The sequence below is a fragment of the Phascolarctos cinereus genome, unplaced genomic scaffold (assembly GCF_003287225.1).
Source record: "Phascolarctos cinereus isolate Bilbo 61053 unplaced genomic scaffold, phaCin_HiC Scaffold_726;HRSCAF=1367, whole genome shotgun sequence".
NCBI classification, from domain to species: domain Eukaryota; kingdom Metazoa; phylum Chordata; class Mammalia; order Diprotodontia; family Phascolarctidae; genus Phascolarctos; species Phascolarctos cinereus.
This window is the reverse complement of record NW_027556098.1, coordinates 312,824,779-312,851,654: the sequence shown is the minus strand read 5'-3', so window position 1 is coordinate 312,851,654 and position 26,876 is coordinate 312,824,779. Positions and strand designations below refer to the sequence as shown.

General features: G+C 50.8%; 1 protein-coding gene across 7 annotated transcripts in view; it reads left to right on the top strand.

Moving 5' to 3' along the window:
• ARAP1 (ArfGAP with RhoGAP domain, ankyrin repeat and PH domain 1) overlaps positions 1-26,876 on the top strand; it is a 103,380-nt gene that overhangs the window by 55,380 nt on the left and 21,124 nt on the right. For 5 of the 7 annotated variants that reach the window (XM_078156890.1, XM_020989618.2, XM_020989617.1 and 2 more), the window contains 21 exons: positions 1,694-1,767; positions 2,721-2,827; positions 3,025-3,180; positions 3,688-3,781; positions 4,427-4,547; positions 4,903-5,105; positions 5,364-5,470; positions 6,133-6,332; positions 8,629-8,714; positions 9,571-9,753; positions 12,926-13,100; positions 15,014-15,148; positions 16,520-16,655; positions 17,467-17,569; positions 18,161-18,356; positions 18,968-19,013; positions 19,816-19,979; positions 20,089-20,301; positions 21,223-21,328; positions 21,653-21,800; positions 22,682-22,768. In XM_078156890.1, the coding sequence (XP_078013016.1) occupies positions 1,694-1,767; positions 2,721-2,827; positions 3,025-3,180; positions 3,688-3,781; positions 4,427-4,547; positions 4,903-5,105; positions 5,364-5,470; positions 6,133-6,332; positions 8,629-8,714; positions 9,571-9,753; positions 12,926-13,100; positions 15,014-15,148; positions 16,520-16,655; positions 17,467-17,569; positions 18,161-18,356; positions 18,968-19,013; positions 19,816-19,979; positions 20,089-20,301; positions 21,223-21,328; positions 21,653-21,800; positions 22,682-22,768 (2,840 nt within the window). The remainder of the gene's footprint in view (positions 1-1,693; positions 1,768-2,720; positions 2,828-3,024; positions 3,181-3,687; positions 3,782-4,426; positions 4,548-4,902; positions 5,106-5,363; positions 5,471-6,132; positions 6,333-8,628; positions 8,715-9,570; positions 9,754-12,925; positions 13,101-15,013; positions 15,149-16,519; positions 16,656-17,466; positions 17,570-18,160; positions 18,357-18,967; positions 19,014-19,815; positions 19,980-20,088; positions 20,302-21,222; positions 21,329-21,652; positions 21,801-22,681; positions 22,769-26,876) is intronic. The other 2 variants (XM_078156891.1, XM_078156889.1) reach the window with 1 other exon arrangement.

The following is a 26,876-nucleotide window of genomic DNA, read 5'->3' as shown; positions in this document are numbered from 1 at the left end:
TTGACTGCTTTCCATTGGCACTGTGTGGAGCCCTAGGAACGAACTAGATGAGCTTTAGGGAAATGTGGTATTTGGGGTATTCCTTAGCCTTGAAGAATTCTCCCCAAATAGCTTCTTTGAAGTTTTCTTGCAGGTGTCTCTTGTTGTCTTTCCATCTCTGCACACACCCAAAAGTTTGTGGGGGGCAAACTTAGCCTGGGGCTGATATTTCTTCTTGAACTTTGTCAGAGAAAACACTAATGATAGGAAGTTGGCACCGAGCTCAATGCTGCTTCTCTCGTAGCTTCGAAATTTGCACGAAAGTTACAACTCTAGACCTGCAGTCAGATTTCTTTTTGGCTCACTGCCTGGTTTGATTCCATTAGCCAGAAGCTTATTTTCCATTAGTCGCCCTACCTGGTTTCCATTGGGCCCACAGCCTGCCTTCTGTCATGGCCTGGCTAGGAGGTTTGGACTATTATTCCCTGAGTTCTAGCTGAAGGATGTTTTCTTCCTTTGTGTCTTCTTTGGCTGTCCAGTTAAAAGGTGTTCCCCTGTCTTGGGCCACCTGTTAGTCCTGGGAGCATAAACCCATCCCCCTGGAAGCTCCCCTACCCCACACCCACCCTCCAAGCCTTTGCAATGACAGGGATTGTATACCCTCCTAGGGCGGCCCATTCCGTTGTAGGACAAATTGATATTAAGGAGTTTTCCCTTCTGTTTAGCCAAATTTCCCTCCCTGTGACTTCCCCACATTGTTTAGAGTGTCCTCTAGGGAAAAATAGAACTTGCCTGTGCCTCTTTCTATATAACAGTCCTTCAGATGGCTGTCATGTTCCATCTCAAGTCTTCTCTTCTCCAGACTGGAAACCCCTTGATTTCTTTTACCCAAACCTCACTTGGCCTGAGGTCTAGCTCCCTCTCTATCTTGGTTCGTGTCTGGACAAGCTCTTGTCCTTGTAAATGTTCTCATCAGTTCTTCCACCAGTGGTCACTAGATGACCATTAGCCCCTGTGGCCACATGCTCCTGGCCCCACCCATGGTGTCCCCATCCCAGTTGCCCTGACTAGTCTACTGTGATAGGGTGTCCTTCTTTCCTTGAGCCCACAGCCTCCTCCCTCCTTCCCTCTCTCGCTCCCAACAGGATATTGCTTGCTGTGATGACGCCAGGAGTGGGCTAAACACCCTCTTTCTCTCTCACACTGCCTGTTATAAATAGCATTTCCTGCCCCACTCCACCTTCATGCTAAAAGGGCAGGATGAGGACAGCTTAGGGCAATGGAGACATTTCCTAGTATCATAGGATTTGGAGTAGGGAGGGGACTTTAGATAGCACCTCGTCCAGCCCCCTCATTTTATAGAGGAGGTGACTTAGGCCCAAAGAGAAGTGACTGTCCTTAAAGTCAGAGCTAGGAAGTAGCAGAGTCTGAATTCGAACCCAGGTCCTTTGCCCCTCACTTAGTGCTCTTTTAACTGGTGTGTAGCTGTTATTTCTGGTATCAGTAATTCTTCCCACTCCCCTGTTACTCCCCGAGACAGTGCTTAGATCAGCCCTGAGTTTCCTAGGCGATTTTGAAGTTCCTTGAACTGTTGCTGTGGGGGTTTGTTCCCTGGGTGAGGGGGCTAATGCAGCCAGACCTGGAAGGTGGGAGCCTCTTGCTGTCTGCTGGGTCCCCCTGCCCTCCAGACTTAACTCTCATGCCTCTCCCACAGACGATTCGGACTATGATGAGCTTCCTGAAGAAGGGCCACCAGCCCCAAGCCCCAGCCCAGTGATGGTCAACAAGGTGGGGACTGTGGGGTGGGCTTGGGTGGGCAACAGGCATCTGTCACCAAGAAGGCTGAATGTGTTCTCACGAAGCTGTCTTTTTTGTCTGCGTGGGGCCACGTATTTGCCTATCTGTCCATCTCCACAGAGAAAGCTGTTTCTCTCATCTATTTGTCCAGTCCATAGGGCAGGAACCCTGGGAGAAAGGTGGGAGGGTCGAGTGTCTCCAGCCCTCAGCATGAAGTTAGGTGGCAGAGGATGGGGAGTGGCAAAGAAGAGGGGCCACTGGTCCACATGCAGGGTAACCACAGGACTGTACACAGCAAACATCTGAGACTCACTTGCTGTATGTAGGGCCTTCTGCCAGGATCTGGGGAAGATCCGGAATGTAGATGTAAGACACAATCCCTGCTATCTCGGAGCTCCTAGTGTGATTGGGGGAAAGGGAAGGTAGAGCACAGTAAATGTGGGAGATGTGGAAGTTGGAGGGTACCGATCAAAAACTAAGTTCGACTATGCCTTGTGCCTTGTCAGCATTCAGGAGAAAGGCTGGGAAGCCTGAAGGAGCCTGTCTTGATTAGCCCAAGCCCGCTTGGCAGTCTGAGCAGGACAGGGCCTTCTTCTTCTTGGATCCCTTGGGGGTGGATGGTGAAGGGCAGGGGACACTGTTGATCAGCAGGGAGGATTAAACAGGCCTTCCTAATTTCTACCTAAGCTGAACTGCCAGTGGGAGTGGGGAGGAATACCAGTGAGACTGGACTCTGTGGGTATACATGTGCCACTTTGTGTCTGTGTCTGTGTGCGTGGGTGAGGGGATGACAGGTAAGGTAATGTAGAGAAAGTATGAAACTGGCCTTGGTTCTTTTGGGGATTGGGGGGGGGCCAGGAAGGGAGGAGCCAGGGGGCCAGGTAGAGGGGTAGGGGAAGCCTGAGAAGGGAAGAACCTGATCAGGGGTCCCTGGTGTGGGGTAGGAGGAGCCATCCCTGCAAGATGTCCCAAGGACTGTGAGCGTGGCCAGTCTGCTGAGTGAAGGTGACGAGCTTGAGGAGGACCTCCACTACTATGAGGACATCCCCAAGTAGGAGCCAAGATTCTCCTTCACTGGGTTCTTCCTGTTCCCCTAGGGGAGTGGCATCCTCCTGGGTGCCTTCTCCAGTGTCTATCAGGGACTCCTCCAAATGCCCACCTCCCCTCCCCCACTTCCCTGGGGTCCCCTCCTTCAATGGAGGAGGCTCTTCTTGCCCCTTACCTACCCTGTCCCTATGCTTTCCCCAGTGGCATATGGGATGATGTTGGTCTGAGATCCCCAAGCCTCAGCAGCATCCCAGCCCCAGAGGTCCCCCTGAATCCTATGGAGGGGCCGCCTTGGACCTCAACTCCCTCCACACCTGTCATCAAGGTCGGCTGGCTGGACAAGAACCCACCTCAGGGGTGAGTGATGACCCTATAGTCCCTCCTGCTCCCTCATGCCCCACCCATGACCCCCTTGTTCATAGTGTTTGGAGAATGTGCTCTGTCAATGAATTCTGGCTTCAAGATCTCCCATCAATAGAGCTTAGAAATTTCCTGTGGGTGGTGCTTAGAGATCTCTCTTTCATGGGCTTTGGGGCATATAGCAGGGAAGGACTTTGAGGTCATCTGGCCTAGTCCCCTTCCTCCAGGAAGATCCCCCCATCACCTGCTGTCTCCGCTATCCCAGCCTTCCATGGGCTGCGCTGTCTTATCCTGCCACTTGTCATTCTCCCCCCGCACCCCCCACCCTCAACCTTGGGATCTCTTTTTCGGTTGAAGGCCACCCGCCTCTGCAGGTGGATGGCAAAGCAGGCCTCCTAGGTTGTCCCAGTCCAGGTCTCCATCCCATGAAACCTATCTGTGTGTCCCTGACCATGGAATGGTGGAGCCTGGAAGCCTGACTGCCTATGACTATCTTCTCCTAAGGCCCCACATATCTTACACTGCCAGATCCTACATCTATCAGAAGCGATGGGTCAGGCTGGACTCTGATTACCTACGGTACTTTGACAGTGACAAGGTGAGACTCCAGGACATTCCTGACTGAGCCCTGACCCTGGCCCCTGACAACCCACACTGTCTTGAACCAAGCACTGGGCTGAGATCCAATTCTATCCTGGCCCCTAGTAGAACATTGATCCTAACGAGGCTTAGTGGATAGCGTGCTGGGACTGGATGGTCTGAGTCCAAATCCAGATTCAAACATTTCCTAGCTGTGTGACCCTGGGCAAAGTCATTTTACTTCTGTCTGCCTTAGTTTCCTTAACTATAAAATGGGGATAATGCTACCCAACCCTTCACTACCTCCCAAGTCTGTTGTAAGGATCAAATGAGATAATAGTTGTAAAAAGCACTTAGCCCAGTGCCCGGCGCATGGCAGGCACTATATAAATGCTTGTTCTCAACCCTGTCGTGTCCTATTCTGGTCACTCACTGAAAACTGATCTTGACCCTGGAATAAGGCCAGCCTTACCTCCAGATTGAGCCTGTGCCCATACCAGAGCCCAGTTCCTTCATTAGTCCTAAAGAGAAGGAAAGGATAAAGAAAGAGAAGCCATCTTTGGGGAGCTCTGGAGGGTTGGGCCTTGGGGAGCTGGATCTCTGAGTGACTCGCCCCTTGGGTGGCTCTCTTCCTCTTCCACCTCTCTCCCCTCTGATACTCTAGGATGCTTATTCCAAGCGTTTCATCCCCGTCTCCTCCATCTCTCGAGTTTCTGGCGTCAGCGACCAGAAGTTTGAAGTCATCACACACAATCGGACCTTTGTCTTCCGGGCTGAGAGTGATGGTGAGGGGGGATAAAGGAGGGTGTGGGAAGGGGCATTGAAAGTCAGGAAAAGTGCTCCCCCCAATCTAAAAAGGAGGCACAGCCCTGCTCCTAGCACGGCCTCCCTGCCGTCCTACCCCAGGCTGAAGGGGCCACAGACCCCACATCCACAACATGGGCATCAAAGCTGAGCTGAAGGAGCATGGGAAATTTAAGTGATGGAGAATGAAGACCTGATCAGAGCTGGGGGTTAACCCAGTAGGGGTTCCTGGCAAAAACTGATTGTTGAGCAGGCAAGGAAAGAGCTGAGGGAAAGGGAGAGGAGGTGAGCCTGGGGTCTCAGAACTGAAGCTTCCCCTCCTCTTGCTCCATGTAGCCGAGCGGAAGGACTGGATGCAGGCACTTCAGCAGGCGGTAGAGGAGCAGCAGGGTCGGGCCCGGCTTTCAAAGGCCAGCCCCTTGGAGCCTCACTGTCCTGGGATCCCAGACCACACTGGCAGCCTGGAGCTTCGAGGGGTGAAGAGCAAGCTGTATGTGGTGGTAGCTGGGGACAAGGTGCTACTGTATAAGAACTTGGAGGTGGGTATGAGTTCTGAGGAGGAGCCCAGTGGAGTGGGGGATGGGAGCCAGAATCTCCCCCTTCAGCCTCATCCTGTCCTCCTATCCCCGCAGCATCCTCATCCCCCTGTACCCTTTTCCCCCATACCCTCATCCCCTCCAATACCCTCAGCCCCGCTGCAACCTCATCTCCTCCTTCTCCTATCCCCCCCCCCGCCCAACCCTACAACCCCCGGATGCTATCTTGGAACTGTATCTCTAGCCTCATCTTCTTCCCAGGAATACCAGATGGGTATAGGCATCACTTTCATTGATATGAGTGTGGGCAATGTGAAAGACTCAGATCGGAGAAGCTTTGATCTCACCACTCCTTATCGGATCTTCAGGTGAGCTCCCCTGACTCCCAGCTCTACTATCCCCAAGACACTTGCTTTTCTCATCCTTGTCCCCCATATTTTAGCTACCTCACCCTCTTCAGATAATTAACCTCCCCTTATCCCCCCTCCCAATTTTTAGGCTGCTCTTCTCACCCAGTCTTGGGTTCCTCCCACCTCCATTCCAGTCCCTCTCATCACCTCAATCCTCAGATGACTCCTTTCCCCCAATCCAGTCCCTTATACTTTAGACAACCCTACCCTCCCTCCAAATCCTCCTTTCTCAAGCCATTTGTCTCCTTCAATTTTATCCCATCGTCTTGGACAACCCAACAGTCTCACCTCCTCCATCCGTGGCTGCTTATCTTGAACAACCTCCCCCACCTTGAACAACCAACTTTTCCAGTGCTGTCATCATCAGGCCATGCAGTTTTCCCACCCCTGTCCATTCTGATGTTGAACAGCCCATGTGTCTTACTTTCTCCGTCCTTTTCTTGTCACTTCTTCCAGCCCTAAGCTTTTCTCATACCAGATAACCTCCTCCCTTTTGCCTCTGTCCTTGGGTTACTTACCTTTCTTCACCATGGGCCACCCTATCGGCACAGTCCCCCTTCGTCCAGTCTGTGTCCCCCATTATCTCCCTTGAGCCTTGCTTATCACCCATATCCCCTTAGTTTCTCGGCCGAGTCAGAGTTGGAGAAGGCGGAGTGGCTGGAGGCCATGCAGGGCGCCATTGCGGAGGCCCTGTCCACCATGGATGTGGCTGAGCAGATCTGGGTTGACGCCTCTAACCGACTCTGTGCCGACTGTGGGGCCCCACATCCAGATTGGGCCTCCATCAACCTCTGCCTTGTGATTTGCAAGAGATGTGCAGGTATGTGACACTTAGCCATCCCGCCTCAAACGTGGGAGGCTGGTGTGCTCTTGGGACAGCTTCCTGGAGAAGGGCAGCCTTGAAAAGATGGCAGAATACATGGTGAAGAGCTCTGCACTTTGGAGTCAAGAGACCTACCTGGGAGTCTGACGGTTACCTGCAGTGTGACTTTGGGCAAGTCGCTACCCTGCTCTGGGCCTCAGTTTCTTTATCTTTAAATGGGAATAATGATATCACAATATCTATCACTGAAGGGTGTTGTGAGGCAAGAGTTTTGTAAATGCTAATCATTCTGGGAATGACAGCAGGGATTCTTCTTGTATGATTCAGAGAATCATAAGAAAGAGAGAAATGCCAAGAGTAAGCATGAAACTGAGTATGGGAGAGGATGTACCTTTCAGTTTGGTTGGAATATAGACTTTATGAAGGAGAATTCAGTGAAATGAAAGTGCCAAATATAATAGAGCCTCAAATGCTAGGCTGAATTTGGGCAACGTGGCTAGATGGCAGTGCTTGTAGAAAAGACCAGGAGGTCTTAATGGACCACAAGCCCCCAGATTCCTAGTCTTAGAGCTGGAAGGAAGCTCAGAGGCCAGCGAGTCTAATTTTTGTCTTTGCATTCCCACTGCCTAGCTCAGTGATTGCTTGGTCCAGTCCCTACTTGAGCAGTACTTTCCCTCTACAACATTTGATTCAATCCAATTTATCAAGCATTTCTTAAGTGTTACTTCTGTGCCAGGTGCTGTGCTGGGCATTGGGGATACAAAGTCGAGTATGTCGCTGCCCATGATGTGCTTGCAATCTCCTAGAGATTATATGTGCCAATTGAGTACAAAGTACTTTCAGTGCAGGGGCCGAGGTGAGGCTATTGGTGACCAGCTGCTTCTAACTGGAAGAGCCCCAAATGGCCATCCTCTTGTTGGAGGTGCCTTTGAGCAGAGAGCCCTGATGGATCTAGGGATGCTAAGAGAGGAAACCTGGTTTAGAGAATGGGGCACTGAAGTTAAAGTAAGGAAGACCTGGGTTCAGATCCCACCTTGGACACTTATTAGATATGTGGCTCTGGACAAATCACTTAACTCTGTGCCTCAGTTTCTTCATATGTAAAATGAGGGGGTTGGACTCATTACTCTAAGGCCCCTTCTGCCTTGGAAACTATGATCTATGTGGCAGCCACTGTGCTAGCACCCAGGCACTGGGGACCTCACTGACTGTATGTGGGGGGGTGCAACATGTTCCCAACTAAGTAAATGAAAAATAGATACAAGACAAAATCATCATCTTGGGAGGGCAGGGCACTAACAGCAGGGGCAGTCAGGAAATCTCGCAGGCATCCGCACTTGGGTTGGGCCTTGAGGGGAGTCAGGAATTCCAAAAGTTGGAGATGATAGGGGGAAGCATATCAGGCTTGAAGCATCCTATGCAAAAGCATGAACATGGGGGAAATAATGTCCTGTACAGTAAAGAGTCAGTTTGTATGGAGAGTGCATGGGGAGATTGGTGGGGAGTAATGTGCATTTAGCCCGGAGAGATAGTTTAGAATCAGACACAGAGATTTAAATGCTAAACAGAGGGTTGTATTCGATCTGAAAGGTCACAGGGAGCCACTGCAGCTTTTTGAGCTGGGGAGTGACACAGTCAGATGTATGTTTAGAGAAGATCCTTTTGGCAGCTGTGTGGAGGATAGCTTGGAGTGTGGGGAGAGATTTGAGGCAGGGAGGCCAGCTAGGAGGTTTTGTAGTAGTGTGGGTGACAGGTGATGAGGCCCTGACCTAGCTGGGGTAATGTCCTCGTAAAGGGAGAGAAGAGGATGGATGTGAGACGGGTTGATTTGGAATCTACAAGATTTGGCAAAGAGTGGAAATTCATATTTGTGGACATAGTTGTGACCAGAAGAATGATGGTGGTGCCCTCCATAGAAATAGGGAGGTTAGGAAAGAAGAGAATGCTGCAGGGGGGAAAACAGTTAAGTCCTATCCTTGGGAAGTTTTTCCTTCTGTCCAGTTGAGAATGGCCCTTCTTGTCTAGAACTCAGGTGTCTGGACTCCCAGTTCAGAGCTCACTCCCTTGGAGCACACTGCTTATCTCTCTTGCTCATCTTCTTCCTTCCCCTATTTCTCTGCCCCAGTTCCCTCCATCCCTTCCAATCTGCCCCTTGCCCGTGTATGTGTCTCCCCCGGGACCAGGGCAGTATATGAGAAAGGTGGCCGCTTGTGGGGAGGGAAGCATGAGGAGGGGAGGGCTCCATACCTGGTCAGCCGTGTCACGTGGCACTCCTGAATCCCTCTGTGCCCAGGGGAGCATCGATGGCTGGGGCCTTCTGTCTCCAAGGTTCGGAGCTTGAAGATGGACCGGAAAGTGTGGACAGAGGATCTGATTGAGGTGAGGACGTCATTCTCTCCCTTTCCTTTTCCCAGAACTTTCTGTTTTGCAGCGGGAGGATGGACTCTTGACTACCCTCAATTCTACACCTCCCCCAACCCCCTCCCCTCGCCCCAAGATCAAAGAAAGTCCAACCCAAGAGGCAGCTGAGCCTGGAGACTTCAACAACAGAGGAAGCCCCTTTCCTGACCCAGCCCCCGAGAGTGACCCTCCTGGGCCTGGACAGGAATATTTGGCCGGAAATCACTGGGGTGTGTGTATCTTGGGTTGGGGAGCTGGGGTAGAGGGCTTGTTTCCAAAATCCCGCCCTCCCCATCAGGAGACAGACAGATGCTCCCCACCCCCACCCCAAGCTTTGAGAACCTCAGGAATGTAATGTTCCAGATGCTGGGTGGGGTGGAGCAGAGCTGGCAGCTGGAGGCTCCCCTATCCTTCCCTGATAAATGGCTGTCTTTCTGTTCCCTTGATGTCTATCCAGTCCCTAAATACTCATTTCTCCATGTTATTTACTCCCTAAATGTTTGTGCATTTATCTCTCTGTTCCCTTCCTAAATATCTGTTTCCTAAATAGGTTATCTATCTATCTAAATATCTATCTGTCTTTTCTTTAAACACCTGTCTATCTGGTTATTTGCTTTTTAAATGTCTGTCCATCTGTCCAGTTCTTGAATATTGATCTGTCTTTGCCCAAAGAGCTGAGCCCAGGGCCCAGGCTAGGACAGGAGGAAGTTTAGGCACTGACTTAAGCCAGACCCTCGCCAGGCTTTTGGCTTCAGTTTCCCTTTTTGGAGAGAGGGGCACTGATGCTGTCAGTGCTAGCTCTTGACCTCCCCTACCCCAAACTCTGTTTTCTCAGCTCTTCCATCATCTGGGGAATGAGTCCGGGAAGCGGTTCTGGGCAGCCAATGTGCCCCCCAGTGAAGCATTGCACCCCAGCAGCAGCCCTGAGGACCGGCGGCACCACCTGGAGGCCAAGTACCGCGAGGGCAAGTACCGCCGTTATCATCGCTTCTTCGGCAAGCAAGAAGAGCTTGATAAGGTCAGCCTGACTGTGTGCTCTGGGGGGCGGCATCCTCAGACAGCAGAGCCGGTTGCCTTGTACCTTTGAGCTATCCCTGCGACCACCAGCTGTGCCACCCCTGGGCTGTTGGCAGCCAGAGACTGCTGGGTACCCCACTTGTGCCCTGGGGTCCCAGAGGGCAAAGGACCCCCAGAAGGTGGCCATGCCTGTGGTCATTAGTGCTGATGTCCTTGTGATCATAGTGCCCCCTCCCTCCTCACTGAACTTTCCTTGAATGCTTTTGTCTGTCTGGATGGGGTACCCCGTTCCCCACCCCTAACCACCCTTCTCTCTCACCCTGGCCACTCTGACACGCTTCTCTCTATTCTCATCCTTTCTCTTTCTCCTGCAACATAATATATACCAGTGATGATGATGACGATGGTGATGATGATGATGATGGTGAAAGACACTGACGTGGGGTGTCCCAAAAGTCTTCATGTGGTTTTAAGCTTTAATAACCTAAGACTTTTGGGACACCCTGTTGCAGTTTAAGGTCTAAAGAGTGCTTTGCACGTGTTAATCTTGTTTGTGCTCCTTTTTCTTTTTTTAATTTAAAAAAAAATTTGCTAGGCATTGGGATTACGTGACTTGCCCAGGGTCACACAGCTAATAAGTGTCAAGTGTCTGAGACTGGATTTGAACTCAGGTCCTCCTGAATCCAGGGCTGATACTCTATCCACTGCGCCACCTAGCTGCCCCCTTGTTTGGTGCTTCTTAACGAGCCTGGGAGGTCAGGATCAGTAGAGCCACCATTCACTCCATTTTTGCATGCTAGGCGTAGAGCTAGAAGGAACCTCGGGTGGCCTCCCTCATCCAATGCCCTCCCTTATTCTGCTGACGATGTGGAAAGTGAGGCCCCAAGAGATGAAGGTCACACAGTTCCTATTGAAACACAGAGGTGGGATTCGAACCCAGGTGTCCTGATTTCTTCAAGGCTAGTGCTTTCTGAATTATCCCAAGGTATCTGAGGACATCCTAGAACTTTGAATCAGTGAGAATTAGTTACAGAGGAAGAAATAAGAACAGAGAGGAGGAGTCAGTGGCCCAAAGTCACAGTTCAGCCAGTAGCAGAGCCAGGATTATAACAGGGTCCTTAGAACATAGAATGTTAAATGTATGAATCTAAGGGGCTCTCGTAGGCCAGTTTAATCTATTCCCTTTCCTTTACAAGTGACCCCTCCCAGCTGTGACATTCTGTGCTCTAAGGGCCCTCCCAGCTCTGACATTGTGTTCTAAGGGCCCTCCCATCTCTGACATTCTGTGTTCTAAGGGCCCTCCCAGCTGCGACTTTCTGTGTTCTAAGGGCCCTCCCAAGCTGTAACTTTCTGTGTTCTAAGGGCCCTCCCAGCTCTGATGTTTTGTGATTTGTGTTTTCTGAGCTGATGATTCTGTTTTAACCCAAGTCTCCTGTCCTCTACTCCACTCCACCAGCTGCTCCCCTCCCTTCCCTCCTCTGTTGTGCATCCTCCCTTCTTGCTGCTATGTCCTGCCAAAGGGAGCAGGCCTGACGCCCAGTGCTATTTCCTGCTGGGCTCATGGAAACCAGCTGGGCTGCTCCGAACCAGCTCCCCTTGGCCCCATACCCCTGTCCCCTCTGAGGTGTAGAGAGGCTCCATGGAGGCCTCAGAGGCTTCAGCCCCACAGAATGATAAGTCCAAGGTATGCATGGTTTTGGAGACTTCTTCAAAACCATGGATGAACTCTCCATTATATTGTAGTCTCTGCCACAGAATGGGAGTCTGGACACCTGGGTTCTAATGCTTACTTCCTTGGCTGTGCTCTGTGTGTGTGTGTGTGTGTGTGTGTGTGTGTGTGTGTGTGTGTGTGTGTACTCATGTCCTGAGGCAGGGGTTGTGGACAAGACGAGCTCTGGTGAAACATCCCTCCCAGCCTCCTGAGCAGCCCCACCCCAGACCATTCCTAAAGCAAAGTTGAGCCACCTCTGAGCTGCTGGGACCCAAGAGTCTGACTCCCTAGCCAGGCCTGCTCAGGGTGAAGGAATTGGCTGGGTTCAGGCTGTCTGGGCGGGGCCAGGCAGCTTCCATTGGAGGGCCCAGCAGGCAGGCGGTGAGGAATTCACATGTGGGAGGACTTTACTGTACAATCATCCCGCCTTCTTCAGTTCTGTCCTTCCCTCCCCTCCCCAAGGCTCGGAGAGACTTGAGAGAGCTAAAACTGGATTCGGCCACAGACGGGGACCCAGACCCAGGAAACAGCTGCCCTGGGGGGTGCTCAGCCTCAGGGTGAAGCCAGGATCTGACCTGTGACCCTGACCTGGCCCCCTCCACTTCTCCCCCTATTCTTGTCTCCTCTCTTTCCTTCCCTCCTTCTCTGGCCACTCTCTTTCTTTCCTTCCCTCTCTTTCTCCCTCTGCCTGCCTTCCTTTCTGTCTTATCCCCTCTTCTACTTCTACGGGACTTCCCTTCTCCCCCACTCCATGAGTCTGTCTCTCTCCCCTTCCCCTCACCCTGGTCTCCTGACTTGTCCGTCTCTCCTTTCAGACCACTGTCTCCTTCTACTCTCTCTCCCTCTCCAGTTCTTCTTCTCTCTTCCTGGTCTTCTCTTTTCCTCAGTCTCCTCCCCAATCTCTGTCTGCTTCCCTCTGCTTCTCTCTCTTTTTCCCCTTTTCTTTTTCTCCCTTTACCCCTTCCACCTCCCACCATCTCCAGGACTCTCCCTTTGTGTCTCCTGCTCTGTCCCTCTCTCCTTCCTTGCCCTCCGTTTCCCCCTGAGTCCCTCTCCCCGTTCCCTGGGTACTCTCTTCTTCTGTCTCTTCCCCACCTCAAGCTTTCTCTTTCTCCCCTTCTTTCCCTGTCGTCCTGTTTTCCCCGTTTTTGTCATTTTTTGTACCTCTAGCACTTAGCACAGTGCCTGGCTCAGCTCTTAACAAATACTTGTTGCCTAACTGATTGCTCCCTGTTTCTGTCTGTCCCTGCATCTCTCCCTCCTCCTGTTTCTTTCCCTTCTCTCTTTTTCTTTCTCTCTCTTCTCTTGTTCCCCCACCCCACCCCGACCCCCTTCCCACCTCTCCCTATCTCTTTGCTGAGACTGGCTACCATTGCTATGGGAGGGGGGAGGTTTGAGGAGGAACAGGGGAGCATCCTCTCTCCTCTCTCCAGGGCCTGAGGCAGCTCAATCTCACCCCCAGGCCCTTTGTGTGGCTGTCACCACTACTGACCTCGAAGAGACACAGGCCCTGCTGGGCTGTGGGGCGGCCATCAACTGCTTCTCAGGGGACCCTGCAGCCCCCACGCCCTTGGCCGTGGCCAGGCAGGCTGGCCAGAGGCTGCAGATGGAGTTTCTCAGGAACAACCAGACCTCTGGTAAGGGAGGAGGAACTGGCCACACGTGTCCGTGTGTATGTGTTGGGGGTGGTATGTGTATACATGCCAGCCTGTCTGCCTCTGTGTCAGCATTTGTGTGTCTCTTGTTCTGGGTGTGTTTGTGAATGATTGTATCTGTGTGTTGTTATGTGTGTGTGAGAGTGAGATACGGAGATAGAGACAGAGAGTCAGAAACAGAAAAGCTAGAGTACCCTTGTAAATATGAGCTGGCCCACCCAGCGTGAGCCTTGGGCAAGAGGAGCGAAGGCATCGATTTTATTCCAGTGACAGTCCTGGCCTCCCCCAACCCATCCTTTGGGGGTTGGGGGAACTTGAGAGTTTGGGTCCTGGCCATATCCCAAGCTCAGGGACCCCAGGAGTGGAGTGAGGCATAACTTTCTGGGGCCTCAGGGAGTTCTGAGTCTGAGAGGGGATGTATAACCCCTGCCCTCAGGGAAGCCATCTACTTAGAAGGAGGGAATAAGTGTTTATTAAACACCTACTATGTGCCAGGCACTGTGCTAAGCACTTTACAGATACTATCTCATTCGATCCTCACAACAACTCTGTAAGGTAGGTGCTATTAGTATCTCCATTTTACAATTGAGGAAATTGAGGCAAACAGAAGTTAAAGTGACTTACCCAGAGTCACACAGCTAGTAAGTGTCTGAGGCTGGATCTCAAGGTCTAGTGCACTATCTACTGTGTCACCCAGCATATTATACCTAGGCTACAGTTTGGGGGCAGGGCTTTCCAAGCTTGGATTGACAAGATCATCAGAAAGGGGATTGAGGACTGTGAGGCCATCAGGGTTGGGGGCCTTGGCTCCTTTTCTGCCCTTGGTCAGTAGGTGTCTGGACTAGTGACTTCCTGGAACCTTGGTCTAGGGCAGGGGAAAGACCACCCACCCAGGAGCCACAGGCAGCCACCACCCACCCAGGAGCCATGGCAGGCACAGCCTCGATCACATGTGCCTTCCCCTGGGAGGCTCGGAGCACCACCGGCTGGTGGGACCACAGAGGGGGTTGGGCTCGGCCAGCCTAGAGACTGATTGGCCCACCCGGGCTGAGTTCCGGGGTCTCTCAGGGCCAGGGAGCTTTAGTCAGTCAGTCACAGCTGATGAAGTGTCTGCTGAGGCTGCACACTGCACTTGGCATGAGAGGAGATGAACTATTTGGCTCAGATGTAGTTCCTAGCTTTACAGAGTGTGCATTCTGGGTGAAGGAGAAGACCCTTCCTCCTCCCCCTCCTCACTGCCCTGCCCCAGACACACACACACACACACAGAGAGATATATCCACATATGTACATATACACACATACATGTACCGCAAAAACATTCACAATACACACATACAACCAACTACACAATGCACATGTACACTGTACATAATACACACACACACACACAACACAGGCACACATATGTGCACATCTCTCCATATGTACATACACATGTTACATATTTAGTGCATCAAGAGGTGCTGTGTGAGGTCCAAAGGGGAGGGTCCTGACCTCCCCAGGGCATGGAGGATGTGGGGGGAGCTTCTAGGGGGACTCAGTTTGCCAGCTCTGAGCCCTTCCTTAGACTCACAGACTTGGAACATCAGAGCTCTAAGGACTTTTGTGAGTCATCTCACCCAACACTCCTCATGTAAGTGTAAGAGGAAAGGGAGGTCCAGAGAAATATGCCCAAAGTCTCATAGGCTTATGAGCAGCAGAGCCCAGATTCTAACCCAGTTCTCTGACTGCAGTGTCTTTGTTCTTGATATTTGAGGGGTTGGGACTGAATGGTTGCTTTGCTAGTGTTTGGGGTAGGTGGGTGGGTGGGGAGTTGAGGAGACCCAGCCCCTCCTTGCAGAAGTCTGTCCTTGACCATGGACCCCTTTGCCTCCTTCCTTGACTTTCCCCAGAGATGCCCCGGCTGGACCCAGTCAGCATTGTGGAGAAGCATTACTCTGTCATTCAGCCCACCGTGAGCCACAGTGGCTTCCTCTTCAAGACGGCCTCTGTGGCCAAGCCCCTGCAGGAGCGCCGTGCGCGAGAAGGTGGGTGCTTCCCCTCCCTCATCCCAGCCATCTGCCTCTTTGCCCTAGTTTATGTATCACAATTCATTCCCTGAATGGTGGGCACTGGGGAGGAAAGGAGATAAAACATGGCTCCTGCCCTTGCAAAGCTTACAGTCTGACAGAGAGATGAGGACCACGTACACAGTAAGACATGAGAAGGGTCATTGAGAGGGGCACGGAAAGGGCTGGCTGAAGCCTGAAAGGGCACAGTGTTGTGGGCAGGAGAGATCAGAGGGGCTTTTTGGAGGAGAAGTTTGAGTTGAGTTTTGAAGGAGAGGTAGGAATTTGGTCAGTGAAGAGAAGGAGGGAGGCATTCCAGGCATAGGAGATGTCCTGGGCAAAGGCATGGGGGTGGGAGAGCTAAGCTGAAGTTCCAGCCCCTAAATAAGACCTGGTTCTCTTGGTTACTGGTCTCTTGGTTGTAAGTTCTGTCCCCCCTCCACCAAACAAACAAACAAACATAAAACTTACCTTGGACTGACTGTTCTGTATCCACGGAATTATGTATAGGTTGTTCACCCAAGAGAATTATGAGGTCCCTGCAGGCTGAGACTGTTTTATTATTTGTCTTTGCATCTTCAGTGCCTGGCATGTAGCAGATGTTTAATAAATGTTTCTTTAGTGAATGAATCAATGTTTGGGGGCAGGGTCATCCATTTTAATTAGAATGCCAAGTGGAGGATTTGGGAAGGGACGTGGTAGGTGGTGCAGCTGGGAAGGCAGGGGGCATCAGTTAGTGGAGGGCTCTGAATTCTAACCAGATCATTCTGAACTCAACTCAGCATGGACTTTGCCCAGGGCTAACTATAAGACACAGCACATTAAAAGGCTCATGGATTGTTCTTCTGTCCCCATTATTAAACCCTCCTGAGTCTTTGGAGATGGAAACCTGAACTGTTCCTACTGATCAGGCATGTCCTTAGGTGGTGGATGAAACAACCAACCCTTGCCAGATACCTGCTGTATGCAGAACACTCCCCTGCCATTTGCTGAGAGCACTGGGAGGGGGTGGACATAGAGGAAAGAGAGAACCAGGTCCCTACCCTTGGGGGCTCCACAGTCTTAGCCAGGGAGGCCAACTATGACCACCCTTGTAGAGTACTGTGACCCTGGCGAAGCTTAGGGAGCTTCAAATACAATCAGAGAGGGTCAGTGATGGAAGATTTCTTGGAAAAAGCCAGTTCTCCCCACATTCTCCCAAGAGAGGAGGTGTAGGGGGCACTGGAGCCTCCCCAGTGTGGGGTGTGGGGAGGGAAAGGAGGTGGTAGCCCTAGAATGAGGTCAGGGTGTAGAAGAAGCAGGCCCTAAGGGATCTCAACCTCTCTCCCTCCTCCGCCTTGCCTTGGGCAGAGTTCAGCCGACGCTGGTGTGTTCTCAGTGATGGGGTCCTGAGTTACTATGAGAATGAGCGGGCTGTCGTGCCCAATGGGGAGATCCGAGCCAGTGAGATCGTGTGCCTGGCTATACCCCCATCTGACACCCATGGGTGAGCTCCCCTCTACCCCTCTCCCAGCCCAGCCTCTGCATTCTCTCTTCAATGGTGCTTCTGCTGTGCTCTCTCCTTTCCCTTGAAAAATCTTTCTACCAGTCCCCCACCTCTTTATCTTGAGGCCCCTCCCCATTCCTCTTCTGCAGTGTGGTGTATTGGAAAGAACCCTAGGCAGAGCAGTTAGAAACCCTGGGTTCTAGTCTCAACTCCTTGTGACCTTGGGCAAATTTTCCCCACATTTTAATTCTATTCTCCAATAATTCTATGATTCTGAAATTCACTGAGCTGGGATTCTATGTTTTGTTTATCTAAAATTCTCTGTTTTGAGATTCTAGAATTCCGCGTTTTTCTGTATTCCAAGATTCTAGAATCCCATATTTTATGTTTCTAGGATTCTAAAAATCTGAGTTCTGTGATCTAGAAACTCCGCCTTAGGATCTGACGAACATTCTTTGAGGCGTCGTTGTTCCTCATCCCCCAGTCCTGCCCCCCCTTCCCCAGATCTCCATAGCTCCACCCTCTTTGCCAAGGCATGAGAACAAGGGAACTTGTGTGCAGACTGAATCCTCAGTGCTGAGGAGAGCCTGGGTGGGTTGAGCCAAAGAAGAAAAGTGGAGAGACAGATTTGGAGAGAAAACAGGTTGGGGTGATACGGGTTGACAGAAGAGAAGGTGAGGAGATGGCCTTGAGGTTGATGGGAGATAGAGAGAGGAGCAGAGAGGGAGTGAGCTATGAGGTGGGTGAGGGCAAGGGGCCCACCATCAGCCTCTTTCTCCCCTCCTGTCTCTTTGTCCTTTTCTCTCTCCAGCTTTGACAGTACCTTCGAAGTATACACAGAAACTGAGAGGATGTACCTGTTTGCATCAGAAAGCCCAGACCTGGCCCGAGAATGGGTCAAGTGTATTGCTAAGGTGGGTGTGCTTACATATGGGGAGGTGTGGCAGGGCCAGGGTGGAGCCTTCCTAGATCTGTCCATTCACAAGTCTTCAGACTCTAAGGGATGACCTGAGAAGCACAAAGAGAAGCCACATCCTGCTGAAGCAGTGAGGGAGGGCTTCCTGGAGAAGGCAGGACTTGGCCCTGTATGGATTGAGGGGGTAAGGGGGAGAAAGGCTAGGCTCCAGCTGCTGGCTTTCATTCTCATTCCAGACTTCCTACAGCCTTGACTTTTGTTAAGCCTCTGTTTCGTTAATTGTCTCCTCTCCCCTCTGCTTTTCCATACCATCTATGAATATGGGACACTGAGCTAGGACTGAGCATCCAGGAGAAAACCCGAGGGGGAGGTGGGTGGAGAGACTGAGGCACAGGGAACTTGACAGTGGAGGGGGTTGAGATCAGACTCTTGGAAGTACTTTTCCAAACACTGAGGCCACTATGCATTGGGTCTCTAGCTGGTGAGGGATGCTGGAGGAAGGCCTAGAATTAGTCAGGTTTCTGGGGTCTGGAGGCAGAAGGCTGCCAGAGCTGACCCCCTCTATTCCCCCACCCCTTCTTTCCCACAGGCCTTCGTGCCCCCCCACGCGGAGGAGCTGCTGTGCAGGGACTTTGAGCGTCTGGGCCGCCTCTCATATAAGGCCGGCCTCAGCCTGCAGCGGACTCAGGAGGGTTGGTTTGCGTTGGCCGGCTCTGAGCTCCGAGCAGTGTTTGAGGACAGCCCCAGCGAGGAGGCTCTTCAGCTCCGAAAGCTTCAAGAGCTATGTAGGCAGGACCCTTCTGCTCCCTGACTCAGCCCCCCTCACAACCTTCCCCTGAAGGTTGCTTAATAACTGTGTGACTTTAGATAAGTCACTTCCCCTCCCTGGGCCCATTTATAAAGTAAGGGAAGGGGGAAGGTAGATTAGATGATCTCTGAGTTGCCCCAAGGACTCTGATCTTCCTGGTTCTGCTTGAAGGCCTGTGGTGCTAATCCCAGCTTTCCCACAAACTCACTATGTGACCCTGCTCAGCGTTCTGTCTGCTCTCTTCTAAAATGAGGGACACTGTCTGGATGACCTCTAAGGTCTCTTCTAGCTTTGACCTTCTTTGAGCCTGGATCCCGTCAGATCCTCTTCTTGGAAGGCAGATCTGCACACTGCCCCCCTCCTTCCACCCCCCTTTTCTCTGTTCCTGGGTGGGACAGATTGATGGCTCCCCAGGCCCTTCTGTGTCCCTTCCTCATGCATAGCTGAAAGACCACATATGAGTCCTCAAATGGGGGATCCACTGTGCATGTGTCCCGCACCTGCTGTACCAGGGACTGACTGCTGAGGAGCGGGGAGGGGAGGGAGCACCAATGTGTGTTAATTTGAACCTATCCTCTCCTTCCCCAGCGATTGAAGGGGATAAGGAAGTCCTCGTACTGGTGGAGAGGGGGAGGTGAGAATGGGGCCCTGGGGGAGAGGGAAGGCATCAGCTGCTTCCATTGGTCCAAAGGGGGCACCCTGGCATGGGATATTTCTTGAGTCTTTAGGACCTTTGGGGAGGGGCCGGGGTAGGGGGAGGGGGAGGAAGTAGCATTCTGGATAATCCACAAAGTGGGTTACAAGATTTCCCAAAGCAGAGTGTAGCCTTGTGCATGGCTACAGAGGGCAGAATCAGGAGCAATGCGGGGATGGCAAAAGGTGGGGACAGGAGGCTTTGATATCAGGAAAAACCCCCTGTCACAGAGCAGGCTGCCTAAGCAGAGGCTGATGAACCACTTGTCTTCCTATTCAGATCCAGGGTGGACTAGATGCTTCCTGAGGTTCCTTCTTACTTTGACACCCTGTGATTCTGGCCCCTAAGCTTGGAACTGGGAGCACAGGGTTCTGTTCCCGATGTTGCCATTAAGTCCCGTGACCTTGGAGAAGCCCCTTCTCCTCGCCAGGCCCTCATTTTAATATCTCTAAAAGGATGGAGTTGGGTTGGGTGATTCCCAAGGAGCCTTCTTCCTGACAATATAATTCTTTTTTTTTTTGCATGATATATAATGTTATTTGGGGGAAATATAGAAAACTCAACCACTACATTTTTTTAAAATGAGATAACAAATAGCTCCAGAAAGATATCATAATACAAGATAAACCCACAAAAATATGTCTATGACAGTATAATTCTTAAGGGAGCCCTGTGGATGGGGTAGGGAGGGTGAATCCCATTGGATTTCCTGGTGGTGACATTGACTGGGCACTGGGCCCAGGACCCTGTACATCCAGGGGGAAAGGAAGCTGGACTTCTCCGGATGGCTGGGGGCCATCCAGAAGGCAGCAGCGAGCTCTGGGGATACTCTGTCCGAGCAGCAACTGGGGGACTCTGATATCCCCGTCATTGTCTACCGATGTATAGACTACATCACGCAGTGTGGTGAGTGGAGGGTCTGAGGCCAAGGCCATGGGTGGGCTACCCCTCCCCTTCTCTAAGGACCAATTAATTCCCCCTATGACACCCCCTTCTTCCCTCCCTTGTTGGCTAGGATTGACCTCAGAGGGCATCTACCGTAAGTGTGGGCAGACGTCAAAGACACAGCGGGTGCTGGAGAACCTGCGTCGGGATGCCCGCTCTGTGCGTCTCAAGGAGGGGGAGCAGCACGTGGATGATGTTTCCTCTGCCCTCAAGCGCTTCCTGCGGGACCTACCCGATGGGCTCTTCACTCGGACTCAGCGCTGTGCTTGGCTCGATACAGCAGGTGCTGCTTCCAAGTGGACCTGTGGGCTGACCGGCTGATGGACGGATGGATGGACTGACTGACAGTAGCCAACAGCAGATTGATGGACAGACTGACTGTATTGGACAGATGGGCCTGCAGGCAAGCCAGGATGGTGAAGAACCCTGAGGTATCATGCTGAAGGGACTGGATGCTTGGCCTGGGAGAGAGAAGACTTAGGGGTGACCTGAGAACTCTCACCCCATACAGAAAGCCCATCCTGGGGAAGACTTGTACTGCTTGGCCCCAAAAGGTGGAGCCAAGAACAATATGGGGCAAGTAGGATGGAGTCTCAAAATGGTAAACTGAGGCTTGAGGTAAAGAAAAACTTGTTAGTGATTAAAGCTGTTCCAGCATGGAAGGGGCTGCCTCCAGAGGCAGTGGCAGCCCCTTAACTGGAGGTCTTCAAACAAAGGCTGAATGATCACTTCTGGTATGTGGTGAACGGGATTCTTTTTCAGCTGTAGGTTGGATGAGGCAGCTGCCATGAGCCCCTCTCACTCTGATTTTGTGACTGATGGATGGACAGATGGATCTGCTAACTAATAAATGAATTGATTGATAGAGGACTGATCAAATGATTGGCCAGCCGCCTGACCGCCTGACTGACGAGACCACCTGACAGACGGATTGACTGAATGATCAAATGACCGCCTTCCCCAATTGCTCCTTCCCCCCCATTCTCCAGCCCTTTCCCTCGCCTCCCAGTCCTGTGTGGCACTGGACAGAGTGACTCCCGTCCTTGCCACCCACCAGTCTCTGGGGTTTGTTGTGTGTGAAGGCCCAGGGTGGGTGTTGGGGGAATCTGGCCTGGGAAAAGCTGGCTGGAGCTGGGCAGGAAACCAGAGGGGTCATAGGTCCCAGAGGGTCCAGACCTCATACCTTCCTGTCTCCTGTCCCCAGCAATCGAGAATGAGGAAGAGAAGATTTCTAGGTACCAGGAACTCTTGGGGCTCTTGCCCCCTGTCAACCGGGCCACAGCGAAAGCCCTCATCAGCCACCTGTACTGGTGAGAGCCAGGGAAGACAGAGTTTCTTCATATCTTGTCTCCCTCTCTTCCCCCTCGATGCCCCAAGCTGGTTCATCCCATCTATGGCACTTCAAGCCACAAGGCAGAGGGTCTGGGTTCCCACCCCCTCTCCCTGGGAAAAGTTTTCCCTCTCTCTTCTACTCCAGGTCCAAGAGCCATCTTTGTCACTACAGTTATTTTGTGTTTTCTCTGTCTCAGGGTCTTTTTCTGAGGTTCCTGGGCCTTCCGGGGGAAGGGAATTTGAGGGGTTTATCACCTTAGGGGAAGGAGGATCCTGAGTTAAGGTCTTCTTACCTTTCATAGTGTACAGTGCTTCTCAGAGACCAATCAGATGAATACCCACAACTTGGCAATTGTCTTTGGGCCCACACTTTTCCAGACGGATGGTCAGGACTACAAGGCTGGCCGAGTGGTGGAGGACCTCATCGATCACTATGTCCGAGTGTTCAATGTATGTGTCATGGAGTGGTGATAACAACAGAAAAACTTGGGAGCCGTGGGGCTCATATCCCAAGGGCAGGAGTAGGAGGGGACCAGCCCTGTATAATGGTGATTGCCCTGGAGTGGGAGTCAGGACACCTAGTGTTCTAGTGCTGGTTCTATCTTTAACTTGCTGCATGACCTTGAATATTAAGTCACTTCCCTTGTCTTTGGTATTCCCCTTTATAAAAAGAGGGAATCAGATTAGATGCTGTCTCAATGACTCTTAGAACACAGAACATAAAATGTCAGAGCTGGAAGAGACCTTAGAACAGAAGAGGAGGCAACACTCATGGGTCAGTTGAGACAGTGAGGGTGTTGGAGTCAGAAATCCTGGGTTCTAATCCTGGCTCTGCCTCTTAGTAACTCTGACTTTGGGCAAGTTCTGGGCATTTTCTACCCTGTGATCAGTTTTCTCACCTGTCAAATGAGGGTCTTGCACAAGATGGCCTCTGAGGTCTCTCTTACCTCTAAATCTGTTATCTACAAGAAAATCACGATATAGAATGTCATTTGTAGCAGGGACCTTGGGCATACTCTAGCCTTCTAACTGAGATTGTATAACTCCTTGATGAAGGACTAGCTCCACCTATGTTATACACACATAAAGGCTTTTTGTCTGTTGAAAAAAAAGAATATAGTCCAGACTCCCAATTTTACATTTGAGGAAATTGAGGTCCACAAAGGGAAGGGATTTTCCCAAGGTCACATGAGGAGCCCTCACATCCAGGGACTTCCTATGGGACTGGTGGGGAATTTGGGAGAGGGTAGCTAGATCAGCCACCCACCCCCATCACAGGCAATGTCCGCCTTTTCACCTTCAATTGTTTGTTCCCTCCCCTTTCCCCACAGGTGGATGAGCAGGAGCTAAGGAAGCAGCGAGAGGAGATCACAGCCATTGTCAAGATGAGGGTGGCAGGCTCAGCCAGTGGAACACAGGTAAGGCAGCCTCGGAGCCCGGGCTGCCCAGCAGCTCCAACCAAGCGCCATCCTTCCCTGGCTTTTGCCTCTTTCTCCTTCTCCCTTTCCTGCCCTTTCTTCATTAACCCTCCAAACCATGAGGGAAGGAGAGCCCCTCCTGTCTCTAGCCAGCTGCCACTGCCTGTCCTTTCCCCTGCCCCTTCAATTCCTCGACCTCTTTCATTCCTTCACTTGGTTAACAAGCATTTATTAAGTGTTTACTGTGTGCCAGGCACACAGGGATACATAGCTTTGCTAGGGATAGGGGATATATATACACACACACACACACACACACACACACACACACACACACACACACACACACACACGTCAGCCAGTCAATCGATAGTTAACAAGCGTTTATTAAATGCTTACTATGGATCAGGCCCTGGGCTATGTGCTGGGGAATACTTTTGTGTTGTTTAGTTCTTCAGTCATGTCTCACTCTTTGTGACCCCATTTGGGGGTTTCTTGGCAGAGACACTGGAGTAGTTTGCTATTTCTTTCTCCAGCTCATTTTACAGATGAGGAAACTGAGGCAAGCAGGGCTGAGTGACTTGCCTAGGGTCACACAGCGTGTAAATGTCTGAGGCCAGATTTGAATTCATGAAGATGAGTGTTCTAGACTTCAGGCCCAGCACCACTTAGCTGCCCTAGCTGGTGATACAAAGAAAGGCAAAAACAGGGTCCCTGCTCTTAAGGAACTCGCTGTGTAAGGGGGGGAGACGGCATGCAGAACAACTATCAGGAAGACCTTAACAAGATACTTAACAAGACTTTGAACAAGATGAACAGAAGCAGGGTAAATGGGGAGTAATCTCAGAGGGAAGGCACTGGGGGTGTGGTGTGCGTGGGCAGCCTGGAAAGGCTTTTTGCAGAATGTGGAATGGGAATTGGGCAGTGTGAAGGCAGCATGCTCTCCGGTCTCCTGGCTGGGAGTCAGGCACCCATGCTGCTTCTAGGAGCAGGTTGGGGCACATTTTCAGGAGCAGAGATGCTGAGGGGCCAGAGCAGAGCCTGGGATCTGTCTTGTGTTTTCCATAGAGAGGCCACAGGGACATGGAGTGGAAGAAGGGCACCCAGATGTCATAGAACCTCAGGGGGTCACAGAATCTCAGAGTTCAAAGGAGTCCCAGAGGGCATCCACTCCAGCCTCTCTGCTTGAAGAGGAACCCCTCCTCCACCAACATCACAGTTGCCTTAAGGATGACATCATCCATTCCTCCCAGCAATACTGTGAGATGGGCAGGGCAGGTATTTTCTCCCTTTGCAGAGGAGGAAATGAGTTTAGCAGAGGCTGTTACTGACCCTTGGTCACACAGCTAGTCATTGTCACAGGATTTGAACTCAAGCCCATCTGTGTGCTTTCCATCTCCAAGTGGTCGTGAAGACTTGTAGGGATGGGGAGCTTACTACCTGCCCCAAGACCCTTCCACTTTGGGACAGCTTTGACTATTAGTAAGCTGTTCATGATTTGGATGTTCTGTGCCTTACACTTGCCTCTTTGCACCTTTCCTTAATTGCTCCTTAGCTGTGATTTCTGCAGCCAACTAGGACAAGTCTGATTGCCCTTCCACATGGCAGCCCTTCATATCTAAGTTGAATGCCTACTAGGGGATGGGAGAGGGGAAGGTCATCAGGCAACCTGCTCCTGCCCCGGGGAAGTGCCCTTCTGCCCTCTGCACTGGGGATGCATACCACAATTCCTTTGCCCTTGGCCAGCCCAGTGTCCCCCCCAGCTCACCCCCACCAGACCCTCCTACTTAAGTTCACTTTGGCCAGACCCCCCTTTTCTCACCTCACCTTGGCTAGACTCTCCCTCTGCTCTCCACAGTCAGGCCCCTGTTTCCTCTAATGCTGACTAATATCTCTGCTCCACTTTTCCCAATTCCTCCCTCTCAACCTTCCCAACTCCAGACACACCTCTTCCAGGAGAAGGCAGCTCCCCAAGAGGGATAGTTCAGGGGATGAGTGATATAGGAGAGGTTCTAGGGGTCAGAAGATCATAGATTTTAGAGCTAGAAGGATGAAAAGTGACTCAAGTGCTGTCCTAAGGGAACTTGGGAGGAGCAGATAGGACATGTGCACTTGTGATGTAGCTGTGACGCATGGAAGAGTGTAATAAGGGTCAGTGAATCAGTCTGCAGGAATTTGTTAAGCACTTTCTACATGCGAGGCTCTGTGCTAAGTGCTGGGGATGCATAGGAAGGTCAGTGCAAAACCAAAAGAAAGGGCTTTGCTGCAGGAGAAATGACTTTCATCTGGGAGGAATCTAGCACCTGGGCCATACTGTGAAGAGAAAGGATTTCAGCAGGCAGAAATGAGGGAGGGATTCTATTCAGGCACCAATGCATGAAGATAAAAGAGGCCTGAATAAATAATAATAATAATAATGATGATGATGATGATAGCATTTCTATAGCAACTACTATATGCCAGGCACTGTGCTAAGGGCTATGAAAATGTAAAAACATTTGATTCTCACAAGAACCCTGGCAGGTATTATTAGCCCCATTTTACAGTTGAGAAAACTGGCATTCAGAGGTTAACTGACTTGCCCCAGGGTCCCACAGCTGGGAAGTGTCTGGGGTCAGATTTGAACTCAGGTCTTCCTGACTCTAGGCTCAGGGCTGCAATCCCTGCACTATTGATCCAGGAAATAGCAAGTGATTCAATTTGGCTAGAATGAAGGATATGAGAACAATGATGATGATGATAGTGATAATAACAACAATAATAATAACCCCTCTTCTTTAAGGCGCACAGTAGATAGAGTGTTGATTCTAGAGTCAGGAAGACCTTAATTTAAATCTGACCTCAGATGCGTAATAACTGTGTGACCCTGGCCAAGTCACTTAACCTCTCTCTGCCTCAGTTTCCTCAACTATAAAATGGGGATAATAATGGCACCTACCTCCCAGGGTTATGAAGATCAAATGAGGTAATATTTGTAAAGTACTAGGCATATAGTAAGCACTTAATAAATGCTCATTTTCTTCTAAAAATTATTGATTACTTTCGCTATTGGTATCACCTTTCTCTCTCTCTCTTTCTCTCTGGGTCTCTCCTCTGTTTCTCTCTGTCTCTCTGTGTGTGTCTATTCCCACTCTTATATCCCAAAAGCTGTCACCTGTAACAATAAGAGAGAAAGAAGAAAAAAAACAAGTCATTCAGCAAAAGTAAGAAGCACTACATGCGTGTCTGATAGTGTGTATACCCTTCTACTAAGAAGGAAGGGAAGTGCATTTTTAAAATCTCTTCAGTTATATGGCATTCAGGGTTGGTTTGTTGTTGGTGGTGTGTTTGGGGCAGCCATGTGGTGTAGTGCGTCAGAAATACCTGAATTCAAATCTAGCCTTGGACACTTACTAGCTGTGTGACCCTGGGCAAGTCATTTAGCCACTGGCTGTCTGCCTCAGTTTCTTCATCTGTGAAATGGGTATAATTACAGTACCTCACTGGGTTGTTGTGAGGATCAAATGAGATAATACCTCTAAAAATGCTTAGCATAGTGCCTGGCACATAGCATAGAGTTGTATAGAAATGTTGTCTGTTATTATTATTGCTGTTGTTTGTCCTTCCCATTTACATTGTCAGTGTATACTATTTTCCTGAATCTTGCTTACTTCACTTTGTGTCAGTTCATAGAAGTTTTCTCATGCATCTCTATATTCTTCATGTACACATTGTTTCTTCTGGTGTAGGAATATTCCTCCATTTGGTGAGCCATTCCCTAGTCAGTGGACATCTCCTTTGGTTCCAGTTCTTTGCTAACAACAGCCCTGGATGGTAGATAGCACAAGAATTTTGTCATTCAGTCATTTTCAGTCATGTCCGACTCTTTGTGACCCCATTTGTGTTTTGGTTTGTTTTTGGCAAAGATACTAGAGAAGTTTGCCATTTCCTTCTCCAGCTCATTTTACAGATGAGGAAACTGAGGCAAACAGGGTTAAGTGACTTGCCCAGGATCACACAGTTAGTAAGTGTCTGAGGCCACATTTGAACTCAGGAAGATGAGTCTTCCTGACTCTCGGCTCAGCACTTTATCTACTGTGCCACATAATTGCCCTAGTACAAGAAGAAC